The sequence below is a fragment of the Spermophilus citellus genome (genome assembly GCF_964194105.1).
Source record: "Spermophilus citellus genome assembly, chromosome: 4".
NCBI classification, from domain to species: domain Eukaryota; kingdom Metazoa; phylum Chordata; class Mammalia; order Rodentia; family Sciuridae; genus Spermophilus; species Spermophilus citellus.
The window spans coordinates 166,823,794-166,838,389 of record NC_138185.1 but is presented as its reverse complement, the minus strand read 5'-3'; the positions used below and the strand labels follow the sequence as shown (position 1 = coordinate 166,838,389).

The 14,596-nt window shown below is 38.5% G+C and overlaps 1 protein-coding gene across 5 annotated transcripts in view; it reads right to left on the bottom strand.

The window, feature by feature from the left end:
- NIN (ninein) overlaps positions 1 to 14,596 on the bottom strand; it is a 116,239-nt gene that overhangs the window by 39,277 nt on the left and 62,366 nt on the right. For all 5 annotated transcript variants that reach the window (XM_081293530.1, XM_081293531.1, XM_081293532.1 and 2 more), the window contains 8 exons: positions 13,990 to 14,128; positions 12,029 to 12,150; positions 10,407 to 10,912; positions 7,332 to 9,467; positions 5,944 to 6,069; positions 5,762 to 5,831; positions 3,921 to 4,136; positions 1,353 to 1,466 (listed from right to left, as the gene is read on the bottom strand). In XM_081293530.1, the coding sequence (XP_081149656.1) occupies positions 1,353 to 1,466; positions 3,921 to 4,136; positions 5,762 to 5,831; positions 5,944 to 6,069; positions 7,332 to 9,467; positions 10,407 to 10,912; positions 12,029 to 12,150; positions 13,990 to 14,128 (3,429 nt within the window). The remainder of the gene's footprint in view (positions 1 to 1,352; positions 1,467 to 3,920; positions 4,137 to 5,761; positions 5,832 to 5,943; positions 6,070 to 7,331; positions 9,468 to 10,406; positions 10,913 to 12,028; positions 12,151 to 13,989; positions 14,129 to 14,596) is intronic.

Here is a 14,596-nt window from a genome sequence, read left to right as displayed (position 1 = left end):
GAATATAGCATCACCATGAACCAAATACAAGGTATCAACACAAGGGCTGTTTAAGAACATAACAATCTGTGTTTTCTAGCTTGTTTCATGTGCCCGTTCCTTTGGAGGATGCCTAAGTTGACTTCCCAGTAGAGTGTTGCTAACGTGAATGCTGGGGCTTCTTCCTCTCCACGTTACAAACTAGGATGTTTCTTTGCAGCATCAATGTTGGTATTATTGACACTTTGGGCTGAATTAATTCTTTTGGCAGCAGGAGTGGGAGGGTGGGGAGAGGAAAACTGTTCTGTACACTATAGGTTGTTTTACAGCATCTCCAGCTTTATCCCCATTTGTGAAAACCAGAAGGGTCCTAGACATTGCTAAATGTGCCAGGGTCAGGGAACAAGCCCCCCATCTAATCCTGTTGATAATCATGGATTTAAAGAGGCCACTTGTTTCTTACACCTCTTAACCCTTCCCCACATTTTATAAATGTTTAATTTTCCACCCTTGCACTTGACTTTCACATTTTTCAGTTCTTTAGTATCATTTCAACAGGGCCATCTTTCTATGTCCTGCTTGAAGTTGTTTTACATTTCACTTTAGAAATAGTTATGACAAATAGATTTTACTGGTTGAATCTTGTCTTCAATTGGCAACAAATCTAACATACTTTGGAAGAATAGGTCAGAAGGATATACTGGTCTAATGAAGAGCCTTCTCCTTTATCCAGGACCTTGCAAATTCCCAGAAAGCTTATTATCATTTTGGATGTCTACAGACTCATGTGATTTCTGCGGATGCTATTTGTGTTTCTTTTCAGTGCAATAGGTAGAAGGCATAGAAGTGCTTGCAAGCTATGATCCATGATATCACATAGAATGGCACATGCTTTCTAGGTCTGAGCTGAAGGCAATGACGATGGGCTGACCTTCCCTTACTCAGGGGTCTGGCGCCTGACGAAATAATTACAAGGAATGATGCTCAGAGGCACCACCTTCACCTGTATCCTCACAAATCAGAGTAAACAGAGTAAGGAAAGTTAGGAGCAGAAGTCGCCTCCTTTTTAAACAAACTAATGCTACTTTTTTTCTCCCTGGCCAGGAGAAAGTAGAACAACCAATTCCTTGGGTTGAAATGGTTGGGCTTCATTTACAGTAATAGAATTTTGGAGTCTCCAACCTAACTAGAAGGAAATATGAATAATTACCAATAAGAGCTCTTGCAAATGGACTTGTCCCTTAAATCCTCAGCTTTACCAAGCAATAAGCTAGTTGAGGGGAACAAGTGCAAAGGAAGTTTGGTGGCTAGAAACACCAGACTAGGGGGGCACAGTCTGCTCCCTCAGCCCCTCCAATGGTATGCAGCCTTACTTGTTTCATTTTCTCCAGTTCATCTTTGAGAAGGAGGTTCTCCTGTTCCACAATATGAGTCTGTATTTTAACTTCAGAAAGTTCTGCTTCCAAAGAAGACACTAAAGTGGAGGACTAAGAGAAAAATAAAAACTCAGATAATAGACACATTCACTCAGGCTGGGGAGACAGACCAGGTTCACAGAGGGCAGTAAGTATGAAGGAAACAATGATACCAATTCAACCACAGGCTGCTTTATGAACTTTGTCCTTGTTTTTAAAGGAACTCACTAAAGCCATCTTAAAAGGCTTTCCCCTTAAATAACATGAATAGGATTCCTAAGGCAGTTTTTGTACATTTCTCCACTGTGGGGTTACTTTTTCTTGTCAGAAAAGCTTTTGAGATTATGAAATTTCTGTTTTCCAATTTTCTGCTTTATTAATGTATGATTAGTGGATTTGGGCTACAATAATTATTACTTGGGTGTTTTGCCTAGGGATGATTTTCTGTTTTTGTCTTTCTACATTTTTTAATTACCATTCTGAAATGAATTCTGTAAATTCTCCCTATTTAATCAATTTTTATGTTAATATGGACTCAGGTATTTATTATAGTCTGTGTTTACTTTATTCTATTAGATATCTATTTTGTAGATCACTTAATTCTTTTTTGCCTAAAATATGTTTCTAGTTATAGATGGACACAATATCTTTATTTATTTATTTTTATGTGGTAGTGAGGCTTGAACCCAGTACCTCATTCATGAGGGGCAAGTGCTCTAACTCTGAGCTACAGCCCCAGCCCCTCCCTGAATTCTTTTCTTCCCCAGTGTGGCTATATCCTGCATGCTGTTGGGCTCCTGCAGCGTTTATGTTCCATTTTGGTACCCTCCCCATCCCCACATCTTGAATGGATTCACTTATGCTTTTCTTGTGAGAGTACTGGAAGATGTAAAACAGTTCTGGGGATGAGCAGCTTCATGAAAATGAGTAGGTACATGGGTATTTTCTAATGTCTCCTTTCTCACATATGTGGAGGCACATAGAGATACTCTTGAATATTTTTTTCACTTAACACTGTGTTCTGGAAATTATTTCACATAGAGAGCTTTCTTATTTTTTTCTCGAACAGTACTAATGTGGTATGGATGTACCCACCACATTTCCTCCACCACTCCGCTGTGTAGGAGCATCTAGGTTGTTTGCACTATTTTGCAATTACAAACAATGCAGCAATGACTAACCCTGTGTATATGACTTTTGATATTGTTGCAAGTAGACCTTTAGGGCGTATTCCTAGAAGTGAGATTGCTAGGCAAAATTTTGTTATTTATTGCCAAATTTACCTGCACACGGATGATATAATTTTGCATTCTCACCACAATGTATGAAAACGTTTGTTTTTCAGAGCTTTTCCCAACAGAATATGTTGTCATATTTAAAAATTACTGCTGGTCTTTTACGTGATAAATTATGCATTAGTGTTGTTTAATTTGCACTTAACTAATTATGACTGATTTTGAACACTTTTTCATAGATTTGAAGACCATTTTTATCTCTTTTGTGAATTGTTTGTTCATATCTCTTCCCAATTTTGCTATCAGATTTTATATCCTTAATTTTTAAGAGTTCTTTACCCGTAGAGGTATGAGCTCTTCTCTCTCTGGTTATGTTGTAAATATTTTCTCCTACTTCGTCAGTTGTCTTTTGACTTTATATAATTTTTTTTTGCCATGCAAAATTTTTTTTTCTTGTATTGCCCTGTTTTAGAGTCATAGATGGCCTTTTTAAAAATGATAGTTAAAGACAAATTCACCCATCATGTTTTCTTTTAGTACTTGTACTGTTTTTTTTATATTTAGACTTCTAATACAATTAGAATTTATCCTTATATATGTTATGAAACATGGATCTAATTTTATCTATTTCCAAGTGTCTATGCAGTTGGTCGGAGGAGGAGGAGGAGGAGGAGGAGGAGGAGGGGGAGGAGGAGGAGAAGATCCATCTTTGCTCCAGCAGTTTGAGAAGCCACCTTTGTCACCTACTGTTATTTCTTGGCATGTGTGGGAGACTGGCTCCAGTACTCTCCACAAATACCCAAGCCCCCAGATAACCAAGTCCCTTATGTAAAATGGCATAGTATTTACGTATACCTATTCACATTCTCCTGTGTATTTTAACTCATCTCTAAATTACTTATAATACCTAGTAAAGTGTAAATGCTATGTAAATAGTTGTTATAATGTATTGTTTAGGGAATAATAAGAAGAAAAAGAACTCTGTTCAGTTCAGATGCAATTTTAAAAAACAGTTTTGATCAGAGGTTAGTTGAATCTATGGATGTAGAAACCATATATTAGAAGACTGACCATACTAGGTATCCATTAGTATTTGTATCAAATTCAAGACTTTCTAGTCCATTTATCTGTCTGGGATAGGGATTAATGTTCCAGTACCACACTGTTTTAATTATTATATTTATGCATAAAAAATTTAATACAAGCATTTCTTCTAGTTCTTGAGATTTCCTTAAAAAAAGGAAAAAGAGAGAGAGGGGGAGAGAAGTTGTAAGGTGGCTGCAGATCATACCTGCACTTTACAGTGTTCTAGTTCTTCTTTCAGATCAGACTTTTCTTGTTCCCATTCCTTGAATTTACTGTTTCCTGGCTCTTTTTCCTTCTGGCACAGCATTGCTGCCAGACGTTGATTAAGTTCTTGCAATTCTTCCTGGTTTTGAGAGTTCTTTTGGCTAAGCTCTGCATTTTCCAAATCCAACTGTTGGTTTTTGATTTTTAAATCTGAAATCTAATTAAAATTGAAATACATTTTTAAAACTTGTTACCCTGCTTCTGCTAAAAAACAGATTTAGAAACTAATTCTTTTTTCCTTTCTATATAAAGTTTAAAAGTAAGTATAAATAATAACAGAAAAAATATGTACCCATTATTACAAATTTGGTCATTCAGAAGTGTATGAGACACAGCTTAATCCCATCCTTTAGGATGATCTATTGTTTGCAACTGGATATGTAAACCACTAGATCATTTTCTATGAATACACATTTCTATGAATATATAAAACCCACATACACATAGAGATTCTTTTCTCTTTTTTAAGCAAAAAATTAGATCATTTCATGTTTGCATAGCCTGCTTTTTCCACTTATAATATCTTACAGATGCTTACGCTTTCCATGAGTGTTTAGAAATTATGTGTTTCTTCTTATGGTTGTAGGATATCCCAAGTAGCAAGATTTTCCATAATGTATTTAGCCATTGTGCACTGATAGACATATAGGTTTATTATAATTATTTCCTTTAATTATGAGGAAACAACCCATCTATATCTGGTATCATTTTACATTTAGGATAATATCTTTTAGAAGCAGGGTTGTTGGGTTAGAAGGTATACATAAACATTGTTGTTTTGATAGATGTCTCCCAAATCTGTTCTTCAGAGTGCTACCAATTTACAATCCTATTGGCAATGTATTTCTCATTTCCTCACAACCTTTTGAATCCTAGATGATATCAACTTTTAATTTTTGCTAGTTCAATTGAGAAAAAAAGAAACTAATTTATACTTCCCTCGTTATTTTGAGGATAACCATCTTTTATGTGTTGTATTATTTTTGTATAATTAGAGCATTCAAATTGATTACCTATTTTTCAACTGGGCTTTACCATTTTTCTACCTTTTTTTTCTTTTTCTTTTTTTTTTTTTTTTTTTTTTGTGGTGCTTGGGATTGAACCCAGAGTCTTGTGCATGCAAAGCCAGCACTCTACCAACTGAGCTATATTCCCAGCCCTGCTTTACCATTTTTGTGAGAGTATAAAATACATTTTGGATGTTAAAACCCTGTACATTTCAAGTGTTGAAAATACTCTTTTCCCAGAATGTCCTTGTCTTTTGACTATTTCAGACATAATCTTAAATGTTCTTCACGTGCTCAACTACATGTTACAAGATTATATAAAATGAACATTGAATGGCACAAGCTATCTGAATAAATTATGATTCTGTGAAATGATATGCTGATTAGCTGGCATTCCATATCTGTGAAATTCTGTCCTTATCTTTCTGCTTTTAATCATGATGAGGAAAAAGAAAGCAACTAACATTGATTGAAGCTGTACAAGGGCTAGAGCTAGTATTCTAGGTGTACTTTAGAGGTATCCCAACTCCTGCTGATTATAAAGCTTGCATTAAGCACAGGATCTAGAAACAATATATACATTATTTTCTAAACAGAAACCCAGTTTAGAGTCAATGAGAGGTGAGTTTCCATTTTTAAACTCAGAATTTACAACTTTACTATCATTAGCAATGTACTATTCTAGGAATATATTTAATTACTATAAATTTGTAAATTTCAAATAAAAAAAGGAAATTTCAGAATCAAGAAACATTGGGAAATACTGTTTCCTTACCTGTTTTTTTAAATTTTCAACCACCTTCTGAACTTCAGCTTTTTCCTGTTTTACAGTTTCTATTTTTTGCCTAAAGGAAAAATGAAAATTTAATTTGGGGGCTAGGCTTTAAAAGTTGAAGTTAAATAGTTTTTTAGTCCTTACAAAATGTCTTAAGAAAATTCAAATATACTCTGTCTTACCACAGTTCTTCCTGAGATCCACTTAATTTTCCTAATTTCAGGCTAGAAATGCTATCTTCTTCATTTAAAGTAGTAATTTCATTTCTCAAAATAGAATTCTCCTCTTGAAGCTTTTCAGATTCATATCTGAAGTACAGAGATTTTTTAAAAAAGTTATAAGGCAGTCATCTGGCATCTTTGGAAAATATTTTTTAGTAACTTCCAATAAAGTAAGTATTGCATGCCAGTTAAAAAGAAAAGTCTAAATTAGTGGTCTCTTAGTCCTTGGAAATCAAGTTTTGACATAAAGATTTACTTCTTTTGGGAAGTAAGAATTTCACTAAAAGACATCAGGGGAGTGTGGCTAAAAAAAAACTTGAGCATGGAGATGGGCATTGAGATTCAATATCAATCTGGTGGTTGATTTTCTCAATGGCAGGCATATTGCTTTGAACAAATGGCTTTATTTATCTCAGTCTCAAGGCCTCCCTGCTCTGAATAGACATAAACCAAATTACTAAGCTGTATGAGTTTTAGTTTTATGCCCACAGGGACCTACAGAAAGAAATTTTACTACATTAATCAAAAGGCCACACTGAAATACGTATACTGTTTACTTTGAGATTCTATTCATCTCATTATATGCTGATGTTTTGAACTAAAAATGGCCTGAGGAAGGAGAAACTATCTCAGAATTTTTTTGTTTTATACCATTAAGATATTTTAAACATGATGTAATATTTTACAAGATGTTTTTAGATTTTGCTAGAAGACTCTCATTTCATAAAATCAAGTGGGCAATAATTTACATTAGTTCTCCCTTTGTCGCTACTCTTTAAGCATATTTATTAGAAACTAGGAGCTCCTTGGTAAGTATATGCTCTAAGATAAATTTCTATTGTTTTTAGAATATCAACATGCACTTCAAGTTATCTAAGTGAAAAACTATAAGCCACAAAAACATCATTCCTATATTAGTATAAGATAAGAATTTTTAATCTACCAAGAGAGTTAATAATACACAAAAGCCATTCATGCTCATATAACGTGTTTCATCAAAATGAGGAAAGTAATTGACATTGAGCAAAATAATAGCTATCCATCCAAATAAAGTTAAGTGCTAGAAAAGAGGTAAAGTTGTACAGTGGTGATGCATGTGGTTAAACAGCAAACACTCGCCATTTTGAACTTTCACACTCCATATGAACACATTTATTTGCTACAAGAAAGAGAATGCCTCCAAGGCAAGGTTATTTGTTAATATGACACAGAAGCAGAAGGAAGTCTAGGGTACTGCTCGTTTCTTGAAGACTAACAGGTTAGTTTCTCTATGCACGGAAAGCAGTGCAAGTTAGATTCGATCAGGTGCTCTGTGGGATTCCGTGAAGTCTAGAATGTACATACGTTACCTCAGAAGTTCAACTTTCTGCTGCATCTCACTGCATGTGATTTGCAAGTCATGCATCATTGCCTTCAGCTCTTCCTCCTTCTCTCCCTGAGAAGGTACATCTTTCTGCTTAACTAAGGTAGTGACTCTCTCTCTTAACTTTCTAGTTAGCTCCTGTAGCTTCTGTTTCTCCAGTTCTAACTCTGCTATTGTGGCCTGACGCTGAACATGTTTATCTTGAAGGCCTAGGAGAACAGGGCTTTCCTCCAGTATAACTTGAGTCCCACCTCTGGAATTTTCTTGATATGTTCTATACACCTGAGGGATTTCATGTGCTTTTACTTTTTTGGAGATTCGCGTTCTGCCCTGCTCAAGGCCCTGGTTTTCTTGGTTGCATTCTTCTAAAATATGGCATGCCCTCAAAACCTCAGGCACACACTCTTCCAGCGTCTGATTGAGTTCAAGTACCTTCTCATCACACTCGACCTTCGAGTTGTCTGAACAGGCTTCCCACAAGGAGAAGGAGCCACACTGCAAGGCTGCTCTTTCCTGCAGTTTTTTAATCTTCCCTTGAAGCTTCAAAACCAGAACATTTAGCTCCTCATTTTCTGTTTTGACCTCATCATAACTCTTCTCCAGGCTAAGGAATGTTTCAGTCACTTCTTCCACTTTCTTTAGCTCAGCCTGCAACCTGAAAACCTCCACAGTGAGCTCTTTGTTGCTCTCCAGAGCCTCCTCGTAGCGTGTCTCCATCACTCTCAGCTCTTCCTGGAGGCAGTCATTTTCTCTGCTTGCATCTTCATATAGCAGCTTATACTTGGGAGAAGCCTCAGGGATTCTCTCAAGCATTTTTAGTTTCTTTTTTAGCACAGAAACATCAAAAAGCAGGTCCTGTTTCTTTTCGGAAGCTCGGTCACAATCTGCGCGTAAGATCATTAGTTGCTCCCGAAGCTGACTAATCTGATTCTTCAGGTCCCAGGATTCGGTCCTGGTCTCTACACTGTTTTCTAGCTCAGAAAAACTCTCTATGGAAGCTTCAGACTCCTCAATTCTGACCTCCTGTCTCTGAACAGAGCTTGTCACAGTACTCCCCAGGTCCTGGACCTCATCATCTTGCAAGTCACTTAGCCTGCATGGTGCAGTTTCACCTTTTTCTTGCTTCATTTGGTTTGGGGATGAAAATGATTCTGTCTGTTCCATAGAATTTCCAAAAAACTCAGTAGTTGGCTCCTCTAAACAAGATGACATCACCGACCCTGGCTCTAGTCTTTGCAGCCTCTGCTGTAATCTGGAAATCTCAGAAGCCATTTGCACATTTTCCTTCACTGCGCGTTCATGAGCTCTCTGCAAGCTTACAAGGACATCTCCGTTTTCTTCCAACAGCTGTTCCCCTTGCTGAAGCAGGGACATGGTCCCATTTCCTTCCTCCTCATCCTCTCCTGTTGTTTGGCAGCTACCCTGAAGCCTGGAGAGAGGAATTGCTGCCTGCTGCATGTCCTTAATTTTATTTTGCAGTCTGGAGATTTCTGTGCTCATCTCAGCCCTCTCTCGATCTGCTTTCTCACAGGTCACTCTGTGGATGGTCTCCATGGCCAGAAGCTTGGCCACCATTTCCTGCTTTTCCTGTTCACGTTCCAGTTGTAACTGTTCAAGCTGCTGGCTGGCCAGCTGCTCTGAGGCCCCTGCCTGGCATAGGACCTGCTCTCGGTCTCTCAGTTCTTTTTCGTGACTGCTCTTCAGCTCAAGTATCTGATCAGACAGTAGATTTTGCTGACTTTCAGATACATTCCGTAGGTCTTCCAGGTCCTGGAGCAGCTGCTCTCTCTCTAGAACCATGCTGTTTAAATGTTCTTTGTATGTTTTCTCCAGCATCTCTCTCTCCTGGGACAGGACCAAAGAAGTTGCTTTCTCCCTCTGAAGAGTCTTCTTAAGCTGCTCCTGGGCTTCTGCATACTCTTGGGTGAGTTCATCCTTCTCAAACTGCCACTGAGATTTCTCCTCCAGTTGCTGTTCTAGAAGGTCCCTCAGCTCTTTGCTGTAGCGCCCCTCTAGGCTTTGAAGAGCATTTTCACATCTCTCAGTGACTTTCTGACAGTCAGCCTGAAACTGGACTTCTATCTGAGAAGTTCTTCTATTATACTCTGTTTCCATTTTTTCCCTAAATGTGGTCAACATACAGTATTACTGAAATTGCTACCAACTCCAGAAACAAACAAATACATTTTTCCATGCATAGAGGAGGCTGCCAAGCAAACAGTTAAAATTCTTTCTAAAAATGATCTTAACTTATTCCTCCATGTTTCATGTGTACCGGGGAGGAATCACATTTCTAAAAGTTAAGAGTGGCAACTACAATTAATTTGGAAGACAGCTCTCTCTGAAGTTAGGAGAATATTTATGAAACCAAATTCTTTGGCATAGACCTGGATGTACTTACAGATTTTTAAACCAAAGTCTTAAACTGGTATTTCATATGAAATGATGAAATATGTATTGACCCAACCCCTAACTTGGGAAATATATAACACTGCTTCATTTTAATTAAACATGCATTGCAGGATGTTAGTCACTTAAATCATACATATTAACAAATTCATTTTGGGTTTGTTTCTTATTTAATAAAATAGCAGTATGTCAGGGAGTGAAGCACCAAAGCCCTCAAATGAACTGGGATTTCACAAAAGGAAGGTGAGCACAAATTGTCATTTCATAACTCTGGGAAGAAATGTAAGGTTGCTCAGAATCTAGCTTATAAACAGCCTTTCTTAGAAAGTAACAGAACCAAAGTAGGAAGAGACCACATTTTGGATCATCTTATCTTCATCTGGAGCCTTAGAAGATAGGTTTTGATACCAGGACCACTTTCCTTTTTTTAAAAAACAAATAGTTCCAATACTCTCCAAGTTAAGCTTAGGTGTAAACAAGGTCAAATCAGTTGGAAATTTTAAGAAGAATCTATACAACCACATGAAAATGGTTGTCAGAGATCAAAGAAATTAGGGATCTGGTTGGTTTTTCCAGGCCTCCTTCACTGACTGGAGTTTCTGGTGCCCTGAGAGGACGCGCCTGGGTTGCTTGGCTCCCCTCACATCCTTACCTTCCCTCTTGAAGTTCCCTTTGGTGCTTTTCCAAGAGCTCTCTCCTCAACTCCTCTTTCTCAAGAGTGTGCTTCTCCACCAGGCTGGTCAGCTGCTCCTGGTGAGACTGCTCTAGGTCCTGAGTCAAGCCCCTCACCTTCTCCTCTGTCCAGGTGCTACTCTGGATGAGTCCTTCCCTCTCTTGGCTAAAGCCTTCCTCCGCCTGCTGCAGTCGGGCCTTGAGCTCCAGCTCGTGCTCCAGCCTGAGCTCCTCCCTCAGGTGAGCCTTTTCTTCATCCCACGTCACCTGCAGTTGCCTCTTCTCCTCCTCATGCTGGCAGCAGGTCTCCCGGTGCGCCTCCTTCAGTGCCATGACCTGCCCCTGGAGTTCTGCAATTTCACTTTGAAGGTCACTTATTTGTTTTTCCAAGGTGTGCATGCCATGCTCGTACTTCTGCTTCATGGTCTCCTGCTCCTTTTCACAGGTGAGCCTGGTCTCGTCCAACTGCTTTTCATAATGGCGCACCTACAAGCAAGACAGGAAACCACCACAAGATTGTTCAGCTCGAGGCTATGGAAAGGAATGTGATGGGGCAGCAAGTATTTTGTTCTATAATCATTTCTGAATTTTCATACTTTGAAAATAACTTATTTCAAACACCTTAAATAAGATATCTAAATCTGGCATAATTTGTTTTTTTTTTTTTTTTAAAAACTTGGTTAAATTATACTAGTTTCTGAGCAACTCTATTAAGAACTGGGAAGACCCTCACACATAGATACTCTTTGTCTTCCCATGAGTCCTTTCCAACTGAAAACTTAAGGTCTTAAAATATTTAATTAATTCAAATATTTATTGATACTACAAGGTACCCTGCAAGCCTCAAGGCAACATAAAATCGATTAAGACATAGTTCCTGCCATTGAAGAGAAGCTAGTCTGGACATGGATAAGACAAGTTTACAAGGCAGAACATCAAATATAAAAAGCCTAGAAAAAAGAACTACTATGTAGCATGGGGAGTTAGAACAGAGAAAAATCAAGTTTGTTTAGAAAATTCTGGAATGACTTCCTGTAAGAGGCAATGTTTGATGCAAACTCTGGAGGGTAAGTGGACTTTCAAGAGGCAAAAAGCAGTAATAACAGCACAGTTTGTAATACTGTGAGCTAAAGGGGACTGAGTTTAATGGAGAACCACAAACCACCCAGTTTGGCTAGAGGATAAGAACTTGCATGGCAACAGAGAAGACTGGGAATGTAAATGGAAGTCCCAAGGTGACCTGTTGGGAGGCCAAGGACCATAACTTATACTTAATTTAGTACATAATGCTACATCAAAGGGATTTTTTTGTGGTTTTAGTAAGATGTTGAAGATTTTTTTTTAACAAGTTGAAATAACACAATAGCCTCTGAGCTTCATGTTCCATGCTTGCAGGGATGAGTATATTATATTTTAGAGAAACTCTCTCAGGAGGAAAAGGGCTTGCCCTCAGCCTGAGGAAGTAGACTTCTGGTAGCCACCAGACATAGGAAGAAATGCATAGAAAGTCCTGTTGTGTGAGAAAGGCTTGGGAAAGCCCCACATGAAAATGGTTGTCAGAGATCAAAGAAATTAGGGATCTGGTTGGTAAGAGAAACTTACCTTGTCTTCAAGCTCCAGTCTTACGTGACACAAGTCCCTGTGATGTTGTTCTTTCATCTGTTCAATGACCAGCTCAGCCTCGATGCTCATATTGAGTGGATTGCATTCTTCAGAACCCAGTCCTAAAAACAGAGGGGACCCACTGATCCTGTGGCAGGTTCTTTCAATAACACAATCTGGCATCTGAGGAGGAACCCCCAATTTACCTAAGGCATAACTTTCAGCCTAAATTTCCCCAGATGTGAGCTACTGGAAAATAAGAGAAGCCAAGAGAAGTCTCTTCTCTTTTCAAACATTAGGGGAAACAAGACACTAAGATGAACAGATTCTTTCTTGTATCGGCAATGTACCAACCTCAGTAGAATATACCTTTTTAAACAGTAGGTAGACATAGGTGTGGAAATTACTGCTTAAACATGACCTCCTCCTAATGAAATGGTATGTGGTGAGGAAATAGTGGGAGAAGTTTGGCCAACCAGCTTTCTATCCATCCAGCAACTACTGAATGACAAACTGGCACAAGGGCAATGTGGCTGGGGGGTGAGTGGCCAGCATACTTGCTGCCAGGCTTTGAGGAGTAGACTTCATGAGTCAGGATGTTTAGCTCATCACTCAATAAAAAGGAAGACTTGGTGTCATTGAGTTTCCTGTTGATCCCCCTCTAAAATTGTTGGCTGAAAAATAGGACATAATTTGGAACCTGGATATAGGCAGGGTTTTTTTGGGGTGGTGGTGAGGGTGAGGATTCACAACTCCACCGTGTGAGTATAACTCTGAAACTGCCCATGATGACTGATGAGGACATCGAGAAGGTAAAGACTAAGTCGAAGGCTGAGCTAGTGCCAAAACACTGTGTGTCTACAAAACAAAGTCTACTATTAGGTAGCAACCTCTTAAGGCAGAGAAGCCCAAGATAGTTTTTCATGTGGGAATATATAGGCAGATGGGAGAAAGGGACCCCTCTTGGGCAGAGACCTCACAGCTAGGATTGACAGTCTTGACCTGGGCTTCCAATCATATGGCATATCCCCAGCTGAGAATCAACACATAGATATAAGCCACCCAAAGATGGCCATCCGTGAAGAGCACAACCCAACAGCTGAATGGAAAAGCTGCTGAAATGTATCATATAGTCTCCACCCTTGACTAGAGTATATAGGCCAAAAATCAGAGAAAAGGGCTGAAGACCTCTTCCACTCCCCTCCTCTACCCCCTGCTGATTCTACAGTAAGTAGGTGATGGAAGCAATGAACCATATTTGTGAGAAAAGTACTTTCACCCAAGTAGCAGAGAGGAAAGCTATTTATAACAAAAGAACTGATTTTGATCCGTTTCTGAAACCTGAACTCAATGCATCTGAGCAAAAAGGCAGACTATCAAGATGGGGGAAAGAGCCAGGAGTGAAGGTCGGATGGTTCCCAAACAACTCTGACTTCCAACCTTGCCCCTGGAAATTTTCCTCAAAGGCACAGGCAACCAAACCTTATTTATCTTATTTGTTGTTCTGCAGCAGCAACAGAGGCATTTAGCATAGCCAGCATAAGAAAACCAGTTACAGATTCTGTGGTTTGTGGCTGGCTCACCCTCCAAAACCATCTTCATACCAGCCAGGCACTCTCAGAGAAAGGATTCAGCAATGGCTCTGTGTCTGAATTCTAACACTCCAAAGGCATGGGTTCTTAGATTTGCAGTCAGTTTGTTTGTTTTAAAGAAAGCAAATACTTTAGTGTTTTGATTTTTTTCATTCCTTTGTTGATGCATATAAAAATCAGATGGACATATTCTCATACAGACTTCAACAATAAGTGAAAAACCTGACCGCAAGTGAAACAGCTCAAAATGAGAATTGACAAGGGCTTTTTTCCCTTCAGATTGCCAGTTTTGCAATTTCACATTCAGTCACAGTTCTTGCAAAGGTTAAATGCAAAGACTCTGAAAAGATAATGTCTGAATGTGTTTACCCTGATCAGGCTCAATGCCGCCGCTATTAACATCAAGTTCTTCTGACAGTGAGTTCTTCAAGGGAAGCCTGAATGCTTTGCCTTGTGCACGATACTCTTCTAGCTCGGACTGGAGTTCATCCACTTGGTCTTGTAATACCTGGGGTTTAAAAACCCACACAAGTCTTAGAAGTGACACCAAAACACACGCAACAATAACAACAACACACACACACACAAAAAACAGATGAATTGGACATCATCAAAATAGACACTTTTGTGCTTCAACAGGCACCATCAAAAAAGTAGACAACCCACAGAATGGGAGAACAGTTTTGTTAATTTCAAATCTGAGAAGGGACTTGTAACTAGAATATATAAAGACTATTACAACTCAATAACAAAATATAAGGAACTCAATATAAAAATATAAATATAAGAAATGGGCAAAGGACATAGGATCCTTTAAAATATCTTAAGAAATTTCTTAAGATACTTCCCCCAAGAAAATAAACAACCAGTAAGTATGTAAAAAGATCCAAAAAATCATTAAACTATTAGAGAAATGCAAATAAAAACAATGAAGGATGTCACTTCATGCCCACAAGGATAGCCAAAATAAAAAAGA